The sequence below is a fragment of the Pelecanus crispus genome, chromosome 1 (assembly GCF_030463565.1).
Source record: "Pelecanus crispus isolate bPelCri1 chromosome 1, bPelCri1.pri, whole genome shotgun sequence".
Classification (NCBI taxonomy): domain Eukaryota; kingdom Metazoa; phylum Chordata; class Aves; order Pelecaniformes; family Pelecanidae; genus Pelecanus; species Pelecanus crispus.
In genome coordinates this window covers 133032560-133055053 of record NC_134643.1, presented here as the reverse complement: position 1 = coordinate 133055053, position 22494 = coordinate 133032560, and the positions used below count along the sequence as shown (strand labels likewise).

General features: G+C 35.4%; 1 protein-coding gene across 1 annotated transcript in view; it reads right to left on the bottom strand.

Annotated features, from left to right (window-relative positions):
• DMD (dystrophin) overlaps positions 1–22494 on the bottom strand; it is a 1232979-nt gene that overhangs the window by 841806 nt on the left and 368679 nt on the right. Inside the window, exons 8-9 of the mRNA XM_075717957.1 lie at positions 19959–20140; positions 18848–18970 (exon numbers count right to left, since the gene is read on the bottom strand). Of these exons, the coding sequence (XP_075574072.1) occupies positions 18848–18970; positions 19959–20140 (305 nt within the window). The remainder of the gene's footprint in view (positions 1–18847; positions 18971–19958; positions 20141–22494) is intronic.

Genomic DNA, 22494 nt, shown 5'->3' with positions numbered 1-22494 from the left:
AAGCAGAAAAGTTACACAGTCTCAGGAACTGGTAGTATTACAAGGCTGTGTGCAATGAAGAGCTTTCCCCAGGAAAAATGCTAGAATACATGCTTTTCTGAAGCATCTTGTTATATGGCTACATGCTTGTTTACTTAATAAGAAGAGAAGTAAAAAAGATAATCATAAGCTACAGAGGCAGAGAACAAATGAGAACCAGAAACCGATAAGGTATGTAAAATCCTCAATAATGATGGAGTGAAAAGTATAAATTTATAGCTGCTACAGAAATTTTGCACTCACTTTATGCTAGGTTAAACTAGGTGCAAGACAGTGACAGGTTGAAATAAGTGGATGGAAAAGGCAAAAATGTATACATATAGAGTTTTTTTTTTTTTTTTAAATTCATCACTGTATATACTGTGAGGGACTTTCTGCTTCACAAGAGCTTACAGATGAGAAGGGGCAAACGTTCTGGGTTCTCCAGAGGCTCTACCAGTGGGCACTCTACTGATTTTAACTAAATCTGTCAGGGAAATATAATACAAATCATGGAAACACATTCTCATAGTATGTATCAGGTCGTTGCTTTAACACATTTTGTTTATTTTACAGTTACAGAGCCAGTAATATTGGTAACTGAAAATGGAGACTACATGCAACTAGCTGAGCTTAAAAACTGAAGTAAAAAAAACTAAATAAGGTACACAAAGATCATTTAAAGAGCATTAAATTTTCCAGGCTGCATATTCTTTCAATCCTTTATTTACAAGCATGCTAACATATTTCCAGTTGGGTTTGTAATTTGCAACCTGTAAGCCACGTACGCAATGGATCCAGGCATTGCTGATTATGGGCCAGCAAAATCAGCTATGAAAGTAAGCCTGCTGTGCCTTAGAGTTTGTTTTTCAAATCTTGCAATTACTGTGAACTTCCATGGAATTTGTAGGTACTAATTTATAAATCATGCAATTAGTTCTGAAAATGGTGAGGACACTTTGGGCAATTTTAATTAACAAATCTGATCAACTGGACTTCTGTTGCTGAAGTTGGCCACAGAATAGATCACCTCTCAGTATATCTCAAAAAAAGATGCCTGTGGTGTAAGAGAGCTGCTGGTGAAAAAATATAACTAGTGAATGTCTAGAAAAATAGCTAGAAGTCAAATCTAATTGTTTATATTAATTAAAACAGGCCAAAACTAAAATCCATTAAATTCAACAAGCAGTGACAATACTGTTTTTTCCGTCCTCAGAAGATGAATGAAATGAAAGTTATTGCTGAATTTCAGCACAGAAGTCACATGAAAATAAATAAATTAATTGGTTTAGGACATCTGTATACATGGAACCTACAGACCTTTGAAAATGCACAGATTTTTACACCAGAGTACTACTTTCCATTGAAGTCTGGTCCCTCAGATCAAAATCCAAATTACCAAACACACTGTCACAAAGGTACATGGGGAGCAAAAAGTCCTACAGTAGATTTTAACCACAAGATTTTAACATGTTTTCTTTGCAGAATTGCAACCATATAAATCTTAATTGACCTGTATTCTGCACTGCAACTGGCTTTATTATCTGTGAGTTTTAACCAGCAAAGGCAACTAATTAAGAAGCACAGTTTGTAAAATTTAATCCAAGCCATAACCTGAAAGGTATCACAGCCATAATCTATACCGTTTTCTAACATAAGAAAATGAAGATCTTTTCTCAGGTTATTTTAATCACTGTAACCAGCCACCAATCCTGCTATTGTTTTGGACTACTAAGCCATGATAGTTCTCATCAGGATCTTCATTAAAGACCATCTAGTCTTCACAATAAGAATATTTAACTCCAAAACTCTTTTTATATATTCACAGAGTACAGTTTCAAAATGCCTTCAAAATTATCAACAGCAAGAACAATTAACTATAAAGAGATACATCTACAATATGACTCTTTTTCTTTTGAGAAATGAAAACTCTGGGACAAGAGCCAATTAGTGGACATACTAATTAGTTTCTGTGAGGTTGAGGTCCTGGAGATTTCGGAGTATTCAATATTATGTGCTACTATAGTTGGAAGGCATTATTAAAAAAGGTAGTTTTGCAAAGTCATCTAAAAACTTGAATAGTCAAATTTGCTTGAATAGACTGAATACCTGATTCATGGCTCTTATGTGGTTTATCCTTATTACGCTTAAACTTTTCCTAAATATATTCTAGCTTTTATTAAAGAGGCTCTCCTTCGTCAACAGAAGCACTTCAAAGAATATATTTTCAATTTAAAATTAAAAGCTAACAAAAAAGCTGTTGAAGAGGCTCAAGTGATTTAATGTTTTTTTCAAATTCTGTAGCATGACCTTGCTTGCAGCTACATGCTCTGAATAATAAATCAAAAGCTGGAAATGAGATGAAATGATAAGCAATCATCTTGCAATAGTTTTTTTTTCCTCTTATGAATGTGCCTCAGGTTTATAAATTGGGTAATAATACAGAAAATATTACAATTTTTTTCAATAGATAATAAGAGCAGGAACTACCAAGAACTATTTCTGGACATACTGAAAACTGTATAAAAAACTTTGCCAAATGTTTACAAAGACAAGCAACTGGATGGAAGAAGAGGACAAAAATCCACTGAGGACTGTTAAAATATAAAGACACCGTATCTGGCTCAGGAAATTTCTGAGCCACAAATCAACGGAGGGTAAGTGAGAATACACAGATGTTTTAATACTTTTAATCAGTCATACCTCTTTTCCTGTTCCTACATATCCGTTATTGTCACTGCTGGGAACAGGATACAATGCTGCAAGTAAAACCCTTTGCTCTGACTAATTTAAACTATTCTGTTGTCATGTAGACCTACTACAGAGGCTCTGAAATTTATCTGGAGGTGTACTAAAGCAGAAATTAGTGTATTTTCATGCTCCGTATCTTAACATTAACTTGTCTATTTGTAAAAGTGCCTGCAAAATTCCATCATATGGGAAACAGAAGGACTAAAGATGTCTAGATTACTATCACTTATTCTTGCTTAAGCTATTTATTGACTACCATTCCCTCCCACTTTTCACAATTATACTGTCAATCTGGCCTTTTTTTCCCCCCTCTCAGAATAAAGGAAAATGTGAAGTAGGAAATTAAAAAATAAATAAAAGGAATTATCTTCAACAAAAATAACTGCATCTTTTTGTAATTGAAACAGAATATTGTCACTGTCACTTCAGTTAGGAACTGTGGAATAAAAAATTGCATTGTGAATTTACATGCAAAACCTAAGATTTTAGGGTAACAGAAGCACCTTAGGAAGCCTTCAAATAATCTGTTTTATAGGTCAAATTTTTTTGCAGCTATATATATTTGCACATGTTATTTTGAAATTTTTGGCATGAAAAATGTTTGTGACCTACAAGAGGAATATTAAACCATGATGGCTATTTCAGGGATACTGTTTCTAGTTTATATATTTTTATATATAGCATATATAAAGAATTAATAGACTCCTATTATTTATTCTCTTGCAGATACAAACTATACCCCGTTATTATTTTGAGACGATGAAACAAAGACATCTTAAAATAGTTACAGATAAATATATTCTAAAGACCACTATCCTCTCATACATTTATGTTTGCAGTTTGTATTAAATTATACCTCAGTTAACTGGCTAGAATGTCAGACATATTTATTAAGCAAAAATGTAACTGCAGTGAGGTTGTTTCTGGTGATGTGACCCGAATTTACCTTCAGGTTCTGTTAGGAGGGCATTTGCTTAATTAAAATCACTGCTCAGACATAATCACTAATGAGGTGGGCATGAAAGCATACTTCAAGAACAGTGAGTTACAGGGTTCTAAATTCTCGTTATAGAGACAATGTACAACTGATTTGTGGCTTGGGTAGCTGCTAAATTCTTTAACAGACACTAATAATTCAAAAATTGTTAGTTTAAAAAATACATTATAAATGTACTGTTTAGTAGCTATATTCTTCTCTACATTTCCTCTTTCTTCCTCAACACTTACTTTTAATCTTCCACTTTTCCCCTTTCCACTTGAGAGCTAGCAAAAAACAATTTCTTAGTTCTGGAATTGAAGACCTGTTGAGATTTTTTTTTTTTTTTTTTTTTAAAGTTACATTGTCCTAGTACTAAATTAACTATATAGTTCTTCAGATGACTATCAGAATGTTGAAACAGAATCCATACATATTTTATCAGACACTTTTGCCTGACATCCCTCATGTGGCAGAAAAGAATTACAGGTGCTCTACAGGTGAAATTTTTCCAAGGAATATTGTACTTCCCCATATCACATAGAAATGTACTCATATTTAATAAAAATGTCAAAACACATGACTATAAACTGTAGGTATTAAGTCACATATCCATTGCAGTAGCCATCGTACGTGTTCACAGAATGGGAACAAAGCCAGAAACAAGGCTGAACAGTGAAAAGAGAAGTTAAAATCGGGCAAATGACGAGGCTGAACATGAATGAGTTGTTAAAACTTAGTTTAAAAGCCATCAATGTAGCAGAGAATGATTTTGAGACTGAATTTAAAAGAGATGGGAGAGCCAGAAAAAGACTAGATGTAGCAAAACATGGCATGGCATAACAGGGAAAGCATTTACTTGGTGACTCAAAGAAGATATAAAAGCATGGTGATTAAGAACGTGAGTAGGAATAAATGAAGTCAGAGAAATAACGACGCTAATTTTTAAGATCACAGATACTGGAAGGAAACTGAATGTGTTCTGAAAAGGAATGGATAATTGTAAGTAGATTAGAGAACATCTGTAAAAAGGTAATCATACTGAAAAGTGCATAATGACATAAAGGGGCTGGAGCAACATACAACATGTACTGTGCAGTGGAATTAATTTCTTATTCCTCACAATATTTGCAAATGTAATTCAGGTGGGAAAACCTATGCAACCATGTAGTCGTCTATTGTTATCATACCTCAATACCTTTTAGAATGGACACAATGTTGCAGAATCTCTATTTCTTGATCCTACTGTCAAATTCAAACTCAACAAGTTACTCCTAGTAAACTAATACTGAGTACAGGAACATTGCATTTCCCCTAATGGTTTCTACAAATAGCACAGGTTTCTGCTAGCTTTTTTCTGTGCATATAATTAATATCAGACTCTTTTTTATTAAATGCTGGTAGTGAAAAATATGTAAAATTGAAAAATTAATATTTTCTGTTTAAAAAACAAAATGAACTGTTTATAATTACTATTTTATATTGGATTGGATATTCTTAGCTTAAAGCCTTCACCCTAAGACTAAGACAAATAATCAGTTCAACATTTGTCAACTGAAAAAACTGTTTTACGAAATTATCGTATATACTTCTGCCTCTTGATATGTAGTCTGGCATGTCTCTTAAATCACTTTTGCTTTAAGAGACAAGGTTCTTTTCTATTAAAAAGTTATGTTCTACTTCTGCTTTCAAACTTTTATAGCAGTGAAATAAGAAAATAATTAAAATTGAATTAAAAGATGTGTGCCTCTTCAGATAATTGAAAATAGTCCCTGTTGATTTGATGTACCACTACCAAAACATCTTTGTGGAATTTACCAGGAAACTGAGTTCCATACAGTAACACCACCTAAAAAATCCTTCAAATATTTGTCAGCAGCACTGTTCTGTCCAGCTAATCAAGGCAGATGGACCAATAGTCCTATATGAAAAACCCCAAAACTCACACATTAGTTCACTCTTAAAATTTAATTGCATTAAGTCACCAACACCATACCATTGGAGGCAAAGGACAGAAATGAAGAGGATAAATTAAATGCAACAAAAATACAAAACCTGCAAACACTTCAAAGTGTAGCCCTTATACTTAAAGAGTCTCTTTAACTCCAGTGCATTTCTGCTCCAAAATTACAAAAAGTGTTTCATCATTCAGTTCACTGGGACTACTTGAGATACAAATTCTAGTACACTTTAAACAACTTTCCTGGTTTCGGCTGGGATAGAGTTAATTTTCTTCCTAGTAGGTGGCATAGTGCTGCTTTTTGGATTTAGGATGACAATAATGTCGATAACACACTGATGGTTTAGTTGTTGCTAAGTACTGCTTATGCTAGTCAAGGACTTTTTCAGCTTCCCATGCTCTGCCAGGTGCACAGGAAGCTAGGAGGGGGCACAGCCAGGACAGCTGGCCCAAACTGCCCAAAGGGCTATTCCATACCATATGACGTCATGCTCAGTACGTGAACTGGGAGGCGTTGGCCAGGGGGCAGCCACCTCTGCTTGGGGACTGGCCGGGCATCGGTTGGCAGGTGGTGAGTGATTCCATCACTCATTTTTCCTGGGTTTTCTGTTTCTTCTCTCTCTCTCGTCATTTTCCTTTTCATTACAATTTATTATTAGTATTAGAATATTTAATTTATTTCAATTCTTAAACTGTTCTTATCTCAACCCAAAAGTTTTCTTACTTTTGCTCTTCAGATTCTCTCCCTCATCCCACCGGGGAGGGTGAGTGAGCGGCTGTGCGGTGCTTCGTTGCCAACTGGGGATAAACCACGACAACAACCAAAGCATTTTTTTAAAAAGTGTATAACCATGAACGATTTGCATCCAGAATCGCAAAGAATCCACTTTAGGTGTGAAAAGAAGCTAGGAATACTTGATAGTCTTCTCAGCCTGCATGAATCAACAGAGCAATTGCATAATGAAAACTGTAGTAATGAAAACTTAAAGGAACTGTTTAAGAAGCAGACAACTTTATGCATTTGTGATAGAGAAAAACTAAAATCGGCACCTGATTAACTAACGACTACTGGATGGCTATCAAATGATAACAGTTGCTTCTGGGGTGGGCTGATCAATAACTACTGACCCAAAAGGAAAGGCAGCAACTCAGATCCCCAGAGCACAAAAGACATCCAGGAAGGCAATGGGAAGTCCCTTTCTGAGGTCTGGCAATGTACTATCGATCTAGACCAATCTCCCAGTCCGCTTCCTGGCCTGGAGAAAAGATAATCTACATCAGTGGAACGCTGCTAACTTTATTGAATGATCATCCTAGGGAAAAGTTACACTGAAGACTAAAACCAGACAAGCAAAAAACAGGAATCCAAACATGTTTTAGATTAGCCAGGTTTTATGCAAAGAGACTCAACACACTCGCTCTGCAATGAAGATGCTATTATACAACAGGGAATAAACCAAGCTCTTTTCCTTACACAATGTAAAAAGTAAAAAGTCAAAATTAATAATTAAAATGTTACTCTCTCCTTAGATGTATAACACCTCAACAATGAGGTTCACTTGTTTGTTAAGTGTATGGAATGTTAAGTGTATGCAACAAATAGCCAACAGGCTAGACTGAGTAGAATAACATCTCAGCACAAACTACATGGAAACGCAGTACGCACATAGGAAACATGCCGCCTCTGCTGTTAATCCTGTAACAGACAGTAAATTTCTTGTTCCATCTCACCCTCCCCTTGTCACACTGATAGTCTTTGACCTGCATCTGAAGCTGCTGCCTTCTGTATATGATGGCCCTGATGCAAGCAGTGTATGCATGATGGGTTTTTTTTATTTTTTAAAGGAAGGAACATCTTTATAGCATCTTATCTATGTTCTCTCCCCCCCCCCCCTTTTCTGTTTTAGGTTTTTTGTTTGTTTCTGAAAGAAAATAGAATTATTTTTTTTAATTCCTTTGTTAATACTCCAGAAGCAAAGGATCAGAATACAAAATAAAGACAAACAGATATTAGATTTGCTTTGTTTGTGCAAAAAGATAAAACTGAAATTGAGATGTGTTCTCCACTGAAAAAAAGCACAAGAAAAATATTTCAAACTAACAGACAGAAGACTTTCTCCCACAAAGAAAGGTAGGAAAACTTATTTTATATACTTCTAGACTGAAGAAATATCAACCCTAATATGTAAGAAATGGCAACTCTGAATCTGACACAAACAGTACGTAAGTCAATTGCCATTTTGTTCAAATGAAGCTGAAAAGGAAGTTTTGGTAGAAGCTGCATATATGTTTACGTTAGCTAGGATGCTAAATACGGAAGAGAGAAATAAATGTGAAAGATCATAGCAGAAATAAAGAAGGTAGAAAAATACAAGCCTGGAAGATTGTCTATGTAAAACACCAAACAAGAAACCTGCATATTGTATTTTCACCTGTCTATACGTTTTGTGGTTTAGACTTCCTTTAAACACACATGACAATTCTACTTACATTAATGGAAGCTATGCTTTAAAGTTAAAACATTCTCTTGAACAATGACACATAATATATGATCTTTATTCTTATGTCTTATTAATGCTTGGGAGGTAAACATACTTTATTTTAATATATTTTCCAAATGACTTGCAAAACACTTCGCAGAACTCATTCTATAAGAGAGTGCTACTCTTTTATATTAATAACTTTGCTCTTTTAACACCGTAAGCAAAATTCCATTTTCTACTCTTTAAAAAAAATATATTTGTTTTTTTAAAGTTTGATGTCTCACTATATCATCCACCGTTTATTTAAATGTTTCTGCTTTAATGACATCACTATCAGGCAACTAAAATTTCCTTTTGCATTTTTAAGAATGTTTTACTCCATCAAAATATATGTATTATTTCTTTGCTACAGCTAAACTAAGTTCTAATAGAACAAATGCTTTCTGTAGAAAGAGTGTGGATAAATTCCAAACAACATATTGTTCCATACAATTTTTCTATTTTTGAAGTTCTCCTTTTTGCTATGTTTTATTTTGCTTTCAGTACTGGAATTTCTGAAGAAGGTTTGAACATCTGAAAAAGTGTCTGCTCCCCCCTGCCCCAAATGTATTGTTCTTTTAAAAAGTATTATCTCTTCCTACTTCCTACTTCCTTCTTCGTGTTCAAAAAACGGGTAGATGTGGCGCTTCGGGACATGGTTTAGTCTAGTCTACCCTTGATTGGCTTAGAGTAGACTTGGTAGTGTAGGTTAATGGTTGGACTGGATGATCTTAAAGGTCTTTTCCAACCTAAACGATTCTATGATTCTATGATTCTCCCCTTAGCTCACTTATCACCTCAGGCTAACACACCCATAATAATAATATTGCTTAGAATATTTTTAAATCTCAGAAAACTATAAAGCAAAATTCCTTGATACTATTGTATACACAAATGCCTTTGTTGTTTGGAATGTACGTGGCAAAATCTATTAATATCTTCCTTTGTACACTTATACCTGAAGTCTGTACAGGCACACCAAAACCACAAAGTACATGTTGCAGTATATTAGAGGGAGAGTCTTCTACACAGGCGTTACAATACACAGTTTCTATTGCATCATAATCACTGGGGGGAAGAAAGAAACCAGCACTTTGATGATCAGCAGGGATAAGCAATCTGGCCTTTTCAAGGGTCACTACTTCAGGTAAACACGCAGACCTGCCTGCCATACAAATGTGAACTAACAAACCATCCACGGCATTTCCTACAGACTCTGAAAACATACAACTATCCTGCTATTGATATAAATACAGGGGGGAAAAATGGTTATCCCCTTTCTCACAGTGTAATGATTTGGGCAAAAGGACAATCAGGAAACAGAACCTCCCAGTGATTCTCTACGGGAGTGGGCACTTAACTCTGTTCATTCACTTCTCAAAATCCACCTTCTGTATTTTAAACACAGAAGCATTTGCTGTGCGCCAAAAGTACTTTAGATTTTACCATGAAGAGCATTATATGCACCTGAGGGCACAAAGGTTTTATCCACAGAAATCTTACCATTTTCTAATAGAGTAAAGCATGAAGCTAATTAATTCCTCAAAGTTACAGCCACACTTCGGCACACACATTTCAAGGGCACAGTGCATATCCTGTACCTATTTTCTGAAGCTATCTTATTTAAAAACACTATTCAGTTTTACTTTAGCTAAATACAATTCAACAATTTGATGGTGTAACATGGGCCAGGAAATTTAGTTAAATTACATAAAAGTATTGCAATTAACACTCTCCAGAAGTAGTTCTAACTAGAAAATGTAATCCTTGTTTTTTTCATCATATTCACATACATTTAACCAACACTTTCGGTAATACTCTTAAAGCTATTATACGTTAAAATAAATGTCTCCTCTGACATTCTGCAGAAAATGAGGCAGAGAAAGCTGAGGTGAAGCCACTGGGGTCAAGGAGGCTTCTCTCGGTGATGAGGGCCAGCAAAGCCATTGAGAAAGGAAAGACTCTGGAGCAAGCTTTCTCTCCTATTCCTGAGCGTGTGAACAAAATGTGCTGCTGCTGCTGCTGCTACATTGGCATTTTAGTATTTCTTTGGGTTGTTTTATTTTTTTCCTGGTGTTATTGATAATTCTCAGCTAGAGGCATGAAAATATGATTAGACAATCTCATCTTTGCTGCTTTTTTATTTTATTAATGTCAAATCTAGATAAATTAATTAGCAAGAAAAATTGTTAATAAACTAAGTTTTAAAATAACGCTATCTGAAATTATGAATCAAAATTTTATCATACTGTTGCAAAGTTCACTTGATATACAGAGACTAGTAACAATGTAGTAATAATGTTGTTTAGAATGATGCTATAACCTTATCTCTGGACAAATACTTTAAATTGCCTTTATGTGGTAAAGTCTCCTGTTGATCTGAGAGGTTTTCCAAGAGATGAGAGTTCTGTTTTCATTTTCTTTTGCATTTCAAAGGTTTAACTGGGTGTAATGAAAGAGTGCAAAGTGTGAACCCATCTTTTAAATCAGATGAAATAATAGAGGTGAATACTCGAGTAAATGCAGTACTTCTATATACAGGGTTGAAATCTATGCTCAGTACATCTTTCAAAATCACTGAATGCATAAATATTAAATTTTTTTACAGTCTCCCTGTTATTTTTCTATTTATATTTAAACAGAACCCAGCATTCCCACAAAAGATTGATACAGTATCAATCTAAGAGGAAATGGTAGTCTCATCTTTGACAAAATTATATTTAGAAAAGACAAAGTAAGAAAGGAAGTACTGTTGCTACTTTTTTTTCTTTTTTCTTGATCAGCCTTAAAACTTTGAAATTCCAATACCCAGGAGCCAAAGTGAGGAAATGAACAGGCATCTTGCATCTCAGTACACTCAAGAGCTCCTGTGACTGTGTATAATGAAAAGGAACAAGCAAATCACACTGATTAAGGTTCATGTGCAGATGCAGATAACCTTGATTTAGATACTGCTGTGAATTTACTATATCAGAAGAGTCAGACAATAGCACACCATCAACTTATTGCATGAATATCTAAGAAGATAAACAGTCAATTGCTTGCTTTCTCAGTCTCAGACTAAATTCTCTTTCGATATTTGCATAAAGTGAAAGACCTTTCTTAAAGGTTTGAAATGGAGATGCATAATGGCTTCTGGAGTTGTACAAACCCTCAAGTTCCTTCAATTTCAGTCCTGAGACTAGGAAAAAATGAACACCAGTCTATCTAGCAGTAAGGATTTTCATTAGCATTGTGTCCTACATTTCATCTAGCCCTTCCCTGGTATCAAATCCACTGCTGATATAAGCAATTCTGCACTATTGCCTAAACTTTAGAGGCCAGGAGGGGGATTCAAATCTATTAGTTAACATATTATGGATATAAAAAACAATCAAATGTTTACAGTAAATAAGCGTGCTCACTTGCTGTAGCTGCATCCATTTCTGACATATCACACACACACACTTACTAATAACCCCACATTCAAGAGACTCAGTGGCACAAAATAGCTTAAATGAACATTTTAAAATGTTATGTATCCTTTTTTATCTTATTGTATGCCTTGAAATTAAGCTATTTAAAAACCATAGAAAATCGTTTCTTTTCAAAACTAGAGAGGCAAAAATACTTAAAATTACAAAATCCTTTCAGTGAAAATTTTTATTTTTAGAAGTGAATGCTTTCAATCACATTAATGAGGTTTCTAATTTGGCAATAGCAGATTTTCACTGCAGATTAGCACTTGTGGAACAGACCTGTTTTTTAAAAAAACAAGCAGTTGTTCTATCACAGTTCAACTTCAAAATTAAGAATCTCTTGGTAAGTATGCTTTTCAAAAACATACAGATGAAACTTAAAGTAACACTGAAGCTAGTTAAAAGCATCTAAAAACAACCTATAAGAAAAAAATAATCAAGGAAAAGGGTGTTATTGAAAGTACATAAAGTTCTCTGTTCAGAAATACATTCAATAATAATGTAATCAGGGAATGACCTGTGTAACTTTTCCATGTTTCTAACAGTTAAAACAAAACAAAACAAAACAATTTAAAAGTAATTTCAATCAAATTCACCTATTACAAAATGGTTTTGTTCTTTGATATTGCCAACCACATATAGGTAAACTTATGTGACTATTAGATTATCAATTGATTCAGATTTATTAGATCAAATCTGAATATACAGCAGATAAAGATATATTTTATCTAGGATCTTTTACTTCCTGAATAACACATTACCCTTTTTTATTAGTCATCAAGGAACAATCTAATAATTCACATGAGACATATCACATGGCATTTCTAGTGTTCCTATGTTAAAACAAGCTTTATAGCTATTTTAAGAAAGAAATCATAGTTGAAAAAGCCTTACATAAAAAATAAAAAAATCTCTCATATGATTTTTAAGGTCAATTAAAAGGGAAAGTTAAAAAGAGATGGGAAAGTCAGTAAGTAATTGGGTTTTTTGTCAAACTAAAGAAGTGTCATTACCTGTTGGAGGTGAAAACACAGCTTAATCAGTGAATGTGAACAGGTATGTGAACAGGCACATGTACAGGCAGCAGATAACTGTGCATGGGTGTGTGGAGCAGGGGCTGTTGAATGTCTGAAACGGCAATTCTGAGCTCTGAGGCAGATTCCTGCTGCTTGCCAGCTGCAACCAGTAGGGGCTGGTTGTAAATTTTGGTAACAAATGGTCTAGACAAAAGCAGTATGTTCTGAATCCTCCCATTAATGAAATGGCATAAGACAGAAGAAACAATTAGAAGGCTGACCATGAGTTGTGCTTCTGCACATAGGCTGTTTAGACTGAGAAAACTGGGGGCTTAGGGTTATGGAAAGAAGAGCTGCTGATGAAGAGAGGCGTTCTAAAAAAAAGATTTGGTGTCAGGGAAGAGAATGGAGTTTGGAAATAGGGTAGAGAAGATGCTGCCTAGAAGACAGAACCTGGAAATTAGAGAAGATTCTGTAGAACAGAGAATCAGAGAATCACAGAATACCTCAAGTTGGAAGGGACCCATAAGGATCATTGAGTCCAACTCCCTGCTCCTCACAGGATTATCTAAAATTAAATCATATGACTAAGAGCACGTCCAGATGTTCCTTGAACTCTGACAGGATTCATGCTGTGACCACTTCCCTGGGCAACCTGTTCCAGTGACCGACCACCCTCTCAGCGAAGAACTTTTTCCTCATGTCCAGTCTGAACTTCCCTTGACTCAGCTTGATACCATTTCCTTCTGTCTTACCACTGGTCACCAGAAAGACATGTGGAGACAAGTAGCAGAGGATGCCTGGGGATCTTGGCTATTGATGCCCAACACCCCTAACTGCAAGCAGTGGCACAGCACAAACTGACACAACTTTCTGCCCAACCTTTCTGGACCAGCAGCAACCTCTCTGCTGGGGAGGGAAGTTGAGACCTTGTGAGCTTAGCTCTGGGGGGAACCAAGTGAGTGAGTGTGTGAGATAACCAAGTAGAGTAAAAGCTCTGATCTCACTGGGTTCTTAAATACCAAGATCCAGACCCACTATGGGTTATTGCTTATTCTGTCTCACCCATGAGAGTACTAACATTTTTGACAGCAAAAACACTTGAAAAGAGTCTACAATAAATATTGAAACCAAAGAAATCACAACAATGAGTTAGAACTGCTGCTGGAGTCTATACACGAAGCAGTGACAGGAAACTGAACAGTCATTTCGACAAACCTTCAGGCTTGGAGAAGCTGCCATCAATATTCCAGACTCTTATTGAAAATATAAAATATATAAACATGCTTGAAACTGTTTGCTTCATCATTGTGAAGACTGTTCCTTGAAGACATGGCATTCAGGACAGCTCCCTAAGAAATCCAAAAGACTTGCTCTTAGCTTCACTTTTCCATCTCTGCACCTCCTCGTTCTTATCTCCGGTGATGGATTTTGCTATTTTATTATGGCTTAGCTCTACAGAAACAGTTTCAAGCTTTCTGAATAGAGAAAGTGTTTATTTAAAAGAGAACAACTAGGCTAACAGCCGGAACTATGGTTATACTTGTTGCCCAAATTATATCCATCAAGATCTTGTGATCAAATGTGCAGGTAATTCAGCAAGTATTTTCTGAAGTTTCCTGACTTCTACTTTAAATTATCCCATAAATCTAATATGAACACTCAGTGCTGACAATGGGGTATTTTCTGTGCTAAGTGTCTTACCTTAGAAATATTACCAAGAAGTTGAAACTAAAATTCTGTGTGGTTGTACTTTAATCTACAAGAGTTCTCTTCTGATGCCTCTCCAAAGGGCACTTTACCACAAGGTAAACAGGACAGTATTTGGATCACAGCCTTTAAGTAAAAGAAAGGTCTGGTTTAGTTCAAAGGAAAGCAATATGGCAATTGTGTGATTCTGTGCCACTAAGGCCTGTGGCATAGATGAACCCCAAAGGGTCCCAGAACAGAGGTCTCACAGGACTTTTAAGGAAGTTAACTTGCTGGCAGAAGACCAAGACTGTGGCAAATTAAGGGTCCAGAAAACCAGAAATCTCAGGGGCAAGGCTGCCAGAGGGATTGTGTGCTGTGTGTAAATTCAGCTTAATTTTATAATGTGTTTCTAGTGACCTTCCAAGTTAGTTACTATAGTTATGAACTGATGGAGAAAGTCCTGTACAGTAACTCTGTAGAATCCATACCACAAAACAGAGAACATGAGAAAAAATGCATTACAATATTTCTGTAAAACAGGAGTAATGACTGGAGGGTTATGAATTTCCCACGAACTAATGACTAGGTTGAGGCCTGAGGTGAAGCGTCCAATTCTTAAGTGCCAAATCAAATCACCAAGTGCTGGGGAATACTGTTCCCATTAGCCACTACTGCATCCCAAATGATTTTAATTCAAATCTACCAAAGCTTGTCAGTTTAAATGATAAGAGTAATCTTCCACACAAATTCCGTATTTCATATAACATAACGTAGAATGAAGAAAACGTAACTCCTGTCAAAAGAACAAAAATCTACAGTGATATCAATGCAATGGGCTTGATTTTGCATAATAGATTAAGGCAGCCAGACTCACATTTGGCCTTTTAGACAGGCTTGCCAAAAGCTTATTTACAAAAGTACCAGTCTCAAAACATACATAGCTTTTGTTCATCCCATTTTTTTCAATGCTTACATTTTCAGCACTGTTTTTCCAATATATCAAATAAAGTTTCTTTTCTAGGTATTTCAGTGGTTTACAAAAGTTTTTTTTTTTTTTTTACTTGAACCCTTTTAAGACAGTATATTTTATGTCCTGTGGAGTTCAGGTAATAGGTAGTAAGCAAAAATAAATGCAGTGAGACAGGAGTTTTGCCTGGGATCAATATTAGAAACTGCTCTGATAAAACATTTTTGGAAGAAATTAGAAAGTAAAACTATCATTCTTCTTGGTCAGGCTTTCAATGAGATGAAGCAATATGAGAAAATCAAAGGCTTTCATAAATATAAAACACAAGGGAAAGGGTAATTTTAAACAGGGATTTTGAAATGTCTCAGAAAATTAACTTGAGGATCCCTTTTTTTAAGCAAAGCTAGACAGACTGTATCATTACAGAGACTGCATACAAGACAAAATACAGTGTTCCAAAGTCAGGCAAGCCTTCTGTAATTGCTGAGCAGTAACTGCCATCTGAAACCTGTCAACATAAATATTTTCTCTTGGGCCTTTCTTAATGTTAATACAGGGAATTCAAGGATTTAGGTTTGAGAAGTGGATTCCTATCCTAAGATCTGCATGAGTTTATGAACACTTTCTAAGTAAACAAGGTAAAGGAGGAAAACTTTTCCTGAGCATTAGCAGAAGAATTGCTATTCATGTTAGCAACATCATTTAATAAGGCTGTTGACCATTTCAGCCAGAAGCGGTCAAGCACAGACCAAACAAAAAGGCAGCACCGAGTGAACTGGTTGGCAGAAAAATGATTTTCTTTGAATCTGAGATATGTCACAGTTAAGCAAAGCAAGACTTGTCTGGCTAAAATTTGTGCAACTACGACTTGCAAGTATACTACAGAGCAACAAACAGATTAAGAATTCAGAAAGGAAGGGTGAATTTAAAGACACACAGGTTGTGAAGGTATTAGGAAGTATGAAGATGGGCAAAGTGAAGTGAAATGTGACAGAGAAGACTAGACAAGGGTAGAAGATAGAAGGGAAAGGACTTTGACAGATGATGGTGTAAGAGGAATTGTTATTCCTTCTGCCCAATATGGAGCTTAGGGAATCATAGCTCATTTCATTTTTACAATTTCTGACAATTGAGATATGCAGTAAAGATATGGCATATATGGTCAAATTTGCAGGATAACATTCAAAATCTTTGGAAAGAGGTCCTATCTAATTTATTTTTCTTCTGCGTTCCAGCTGGCTCATGCTTGGCCTACAGAATCTATTGGACCATTCTTCCAAATGCACAACTTCAAAAATATCACCCAATTAAACACTATGACACTATAATCTTAGCAGCTAGAACCTCTAGAGAGAAGCAGGTGAAAGACTTTTTGTTGATAGTTGCTTTGTATCTTCTATTATCTCAGAGAAATTATAATATTCAAGTCCTGTAAGATGAAAGTTTGTAGAGATCTAACAAGAAAAAATGACTCATACATTTCAACAGAAGACCAAAATTCTTAGTGAAAATCTGTTGAAACTGGGAGACCGCAGTAAACTAAATCTACTGAATTTTTTTTTGATAACTAGATGGAAATGAGAGACAGCTTCCTAAACTTTACAAAATCCAAGGAAAAAGAAAGTTGACTTTGTCTTGATTTCTTTAATGCAGTCCCCTAGAGAAGCAGATTTTACTGAAAATCCTACAGGCAGTTGCAATACCAATACTGGTATCTAAAAATCATGGCTGGCAGAAAATTGGAAGGCTACTAAGAATTGAAAATGAAATAATATGTATTTGATTTAAGTAAAATAGAAGGGATTATTAATGTATATCAGCTTCAGATATCTAGAGAAAAAAATATCAATCACAACTTTACCAGGATTATAAATTTGTTTTAATAGTTAGATGACAGCTGTTCTTCAAGAAATACATGGCTAGAGGCAAAAGAATCATTACCACTGATTAAGAATTGCATATATTGAATTGGTGTATTAATTGGTACTATTTGCGATTCAAGTTTATCTTGATGATAATGAGACTGTGTATGCTGATTTTCACTTAGGATTTTTAAATGAATGTTTTTCATTTGTTAATATTTGTTGTGGCTCTATTACAATAAGGGCCTAATTCCAGTTAGGTCTTCAGATTCTGCCGAATTGGAAGAATTACAATATTATAGTAGTTACTGCATAAGTGTAACAGACAAGTTTCCAAATTCAGGACGACAAGATCCAAAAACTGGAATGCAAGGTGAGGACTGAATAATCAAATGGTATTTTCTTACTACATTTTAATAACTATGTTTTATAGAATTGACTTCAATTATATCAGCTTGTACATTATGCTTGATGGTAGGGGTGTTGACAAAACCCACAATCAATCACAATAAAAGTAGCTTAAAAAAAAAAGCTGTATCATGACTTCTTGTCAATTATCAGTAGAGCATCTAAGTAGAACAAATCAATTACACCAGTTTTAAACAGCTTCTTTAAAAGTTGTATTAATCATCACTGCGACACATTTGATGTTAGTATAATGTAGCATGCTTATGTGCACAGGATTTCTTTCCTGGAGTATTTAAAGGAAGTCATTATTCAGTAAAATACCTGTCACCTGAAGAGTAGATCTGGAAACACGGTGTTGAATTAAAGTGTGATTTCGCAACAAATTTTTAGAGGTTAGACAGAATTAAGTCTCAACAAGAGAACTCATACTCTTGTGGAGTACTAAATACACACAGATCTCTTTTCCCCCAAGTAATGAAAGTACACTGCATTACAGAATATGACCTTTGGCTCTTACACTTGTCAAAAGTTATAAAAATCCAACTACTGAAATGCTCATTATAAGGACTGCTTGAAACAAGTTTTATTAAACTACTGCAGCTATTTAAAAAAAAAAAAAACAAACCAAAAACCAGACACAAAACCCTAACCTGAATGTTGGCATGGTGCTGTTCATGATAAACTGACCAGCTGTTATCATCTAATAATTCAGGTCATATAAAGAATATTAGATTTAATGTTTCCTTTCTCTTCTGTCCAACTGCAGTAACCTCCTGAAAAATATCATCACCTACTATTTTCTTTAATAGATATGAGGGTTAGGAAAAGCAACAGAAAACTGATGGTTCTTGTTTTTCTATAATCAAACTTGAGACAGAAATATAATAATTAGATGCCAATAGCTTATGTTTGGTTTGTTCTTCTAATACTCTTTTAAGACAAGATATGTACTATTTGCAAAAGTGACATAACAAAGGAAGCAGTTTGTAATTCTGCAACAGCAGTATTTGAATGCTGTTCATCCCTAACGATCAGCATAACACCTCTTGCCAGCCATGCTGAAATACACAGTAAAAAGTAACCACTTGACAGATGCCAAAAAAAATGTGGAAAAAGTAGGTCATCAAGATCAGGTACAAGCAAAATGCACAAACTCTTTCACTCCAAGCACAAGCTTAATAAAACAGTTTTTAAAACAAACGACAACATTGACAGACCTGTGGAGGAGCCTGCCTCCTTTTTTGGTCAGGGGATGTGACATACACAGCTTGTGTATATGCGTAACTTTTGAACCGTGGTTTAGGAGAAGGTGAAGGTCCCTGGGGTACACTGACTCTGATCTACAAGGAAGAAATTAGAGGTGGAAAGAAGAGACATGGATAGGAGCGCGGATTATGGAAGTAAAGTAATGATTTTAAGAGTAAGTGAAGAAAAAGAAGTAGGAAGGTCATCACCAGTTATATTTTTCAAGGACAGTGTTGGTATTCAGCAGTCAAAATTGGGATGGTATTAAGGAAAGCCCTCATTTAATCTGACATCCTTTCCAAAAGCCACAAACTTGTCAGCACTCAATACCGGTAGAATACAAATGGAAATGGAAGGTTCTTTACCATTTACAAGCAAAGGCTCAAAAAAAAAGTGATCTTGTAGTAAATCGTGAATAAACAGAGCCAATACTCATCTGCTCTGTACTCCAAAAGAGACCGAGCATCCTAAAAGCAAGATACAGATTAAATTCAGACAAGTACGCGAGGCCTAAATTCCACTAAACACTTCAGCAGAGACTGTCTGAAGATTTCAGTCAAAAACATAACTGACATAGCAAGCATGAATTAATTCCAAGGATTACCTGAGCTTTTTGAGAGGCCAACCGTGAGCAGACAACAGATGATCTTAAAATACAAGTCAGTGTAAATAAAATGCTAAAAAAATAAAAATGTCATGAATATGGAGAAATGTCAACTGCTATTCTCTCAAAAAGGTAAAAAAGTTTCTACATGTCTGTGTTTAAATATAAAACCTCCCCCAGTTTCTGTGTTCTTCGTGTGGTACCTTTCTACAGTCAAAACACCCAGTGCTGTAGGAGAGAATTGCAAAGCACTTACTTGCTGAATAGTTACTTTTAGAACAGCCCGGTGCAAGGTGAAAAGCAGTACGGAAGTACAGTTCATGCAGACAAGTACCTTTGACTTGCCTGTGGTAAAGAGCCTTTGTTCATTATGCCTGTGGGTTTTTTGCCTTCCATAGGCCACCTGACATCAAACTTATGGGGTAGGTGAGGGAAACAACCACTTCAGAGCAGCGAGATGAAAGCAGGAAAGAACTCACTTCTTGTGAAAAACGCTGTTGGTGATGTACTTGGATGTGCTCTTCTCTAGTGACCCTTGAGTGTCGTGGCAACATCTCCACCTCCCTGATGGCTTCCATGGTGACTTGCTGGGGCAGAACTTGGAAGAGAGAAGTCACGTACATTAAGATGGACTTCTTATCTGGACAGGTAGTTGCAACATCTGGAAGGCAAATTAACATGCATCATTTCGGTTTCCACATTAGACATGAGACATAGCCAATCAACTTCATGCAAAGTCAGATTAATAAGCAATTTACTGTCCACCTGAGTTCTCTAGAGACTAGTTAGAACCTTACAATCAGTTCCAAAATTACAGACTAAACGTGCAAATAAGAACTTACAAATGAGAAGGAACCAAAGTTTATAAAGGTAACTGTTATTCAACACGAACTTGCTGTCTATATTTCTTTAGTCAAAATGCACATAGTATACAATTTGACACTGTGATCCTCATTAAGCAGGACTAGACATAGGAAAAGGTGTATTTTCTTGTGTTGTATAAATACTGCAGTTAAAAAAGATGACAAGCTCATTTTCAAAGGCATGTCTTCTATGTTCTCTTTACATCATTTAATCATTGGAAGCGACAATGATGTAGGAAAAAAAAAATACAGGCTTTTCTAGTGAATGGGTTCATACAAAACATCTATTGAAGCCAAACTCTAATATATCTACATAGCTTTTTTATTCTACTTAGTCTTATATTCTTCACAAAGTCCATGGAACATCTAAGGAACATTGTATTCAGACATTAAAATATGTAATAGAACAACTCTTTAAAAAAAGCCCTGTAAAATCTTTGTGGACTTTAGCAGTAAGTACAAGAAACTTGGCGTGAACACAAAGACGATTTCAGGTTTCATAGGTAGCCATGATACACATCAGCAGGAAAAGTGGTTTATCTGACTCAACATTTCAAGTCAATAACAATTTGTAAAAATGTAAGGCATGTGGCAGCTCTTTGAAGTAGTTACTTTGCTATTTGGCATTGACGTTTACCTCCTACACTCAGTCTAGTGAATCAAGATGTAACAAAACTGTTGCACAAGAAATTTATCATTAATTCCATAAGTGTTTTAACTGGCAGTACTGGCAGAAAGCCAAGAGCTATGAGTTTTTACTCTCCTAAATCAATCCTGGCTTAGCTAAGATTTCAGTTCAGGAAAAAAAAAAAAAAAAAAAGAAAAAGAAGAAGAAATTAATTACTATATTTTGGCAGACTCAATAATGCTACAGGGTGGCATCTCATTCTCTCTTCCTAGAATGCAGAATACATGAGGGAAGGCACCTTATGCTGAAAGCTTCACATATATTTGGAAATCAACAAAAGAAATCCTACCGATATTTTTGACTTGGCTTTCTGACTTATCTCTACCTTTGCTTGATACATTATGAAAGACAGCTTAGGTTTAGTTCTACTTAGAATCACCTGGAAAAATGGCACATTCCCTCCAGCATCCCCACCACCATAAGATTTATCGTCTTGGTGGCCACAGTATATAGAATATGCTCATTTAAAACAAACAAACAAACAAAACCAAACATGACTTTTCCAAATCAAGTCACACTACAGCCCTCAGTCTCCACAGGCTTCACTTCTGTGATAGAATTCAGTCTAGGAAGTATTTTGCTATTGCCATCTTCTTGTCTTCTCATTGATATTATAACAGTATTTTGTTATACTCGGTGTCTACTAGTAATTGATATTTCCCAGAATATCCATGCCTTTACACAGGCAAGAGTACACACTGAAAGAACAGACGTTAATGCCAGCTGTGATTTTGCCATTTGTTGTTCATTATTTTGCTTTTGAAAATATTCTGGTGATCAAATAGGCAAATACCTTATTGTTTATCTACACAAATATTTCACACAATACATAAAAGAAGTACCTTGCAAACAATATACATGCCAAAAATTGTTTACCCATTCTATCTGACAAAGTACATATGCAGCTGTCAGAATCCACCAGAAAACAGGAAAAGATTTAATTATTTAATCACAACAAATAGATGAACAACCGTTGTTGCAAAGCCTGAAATATCAATCTGTCTCTCAAAATCCTTTTTTGCAGGCTCTTGAATTATCAGAGCAGGAATGACTGCTGTTATCCTGTCCTATGCCTTCGCCTTCATATTTTTTTTCTTTTTGAATCCTAGTCTAAGATACTGTCTTTACCACCTGTTAAGACTGATGGATATTTGAAGTCGTAGCAGTTAGGCAGTGAGTAAATTTAAATTTAAACACTTGCTTGCAAGGAAGTTCACTACTTCCTTGGAAATATGTCTGCTTTCGTTTCTGAGGGCAAAATATCTACACCTAAAAACTAAATCTCCAACTCTCAGAAAATATGGAAGATATTTAAGAAAATGAGGTTTACATACGTAGACTATGCCATTATTCAGATACTGTTTTTGAGAGAAAGTGTAAAAACAAACAAGGAATTATCCAGGAATTTTTTCAAAAACAAGGTATCATCTCCACATTTGGGTCAGAAGCAATACTTTCTGAATA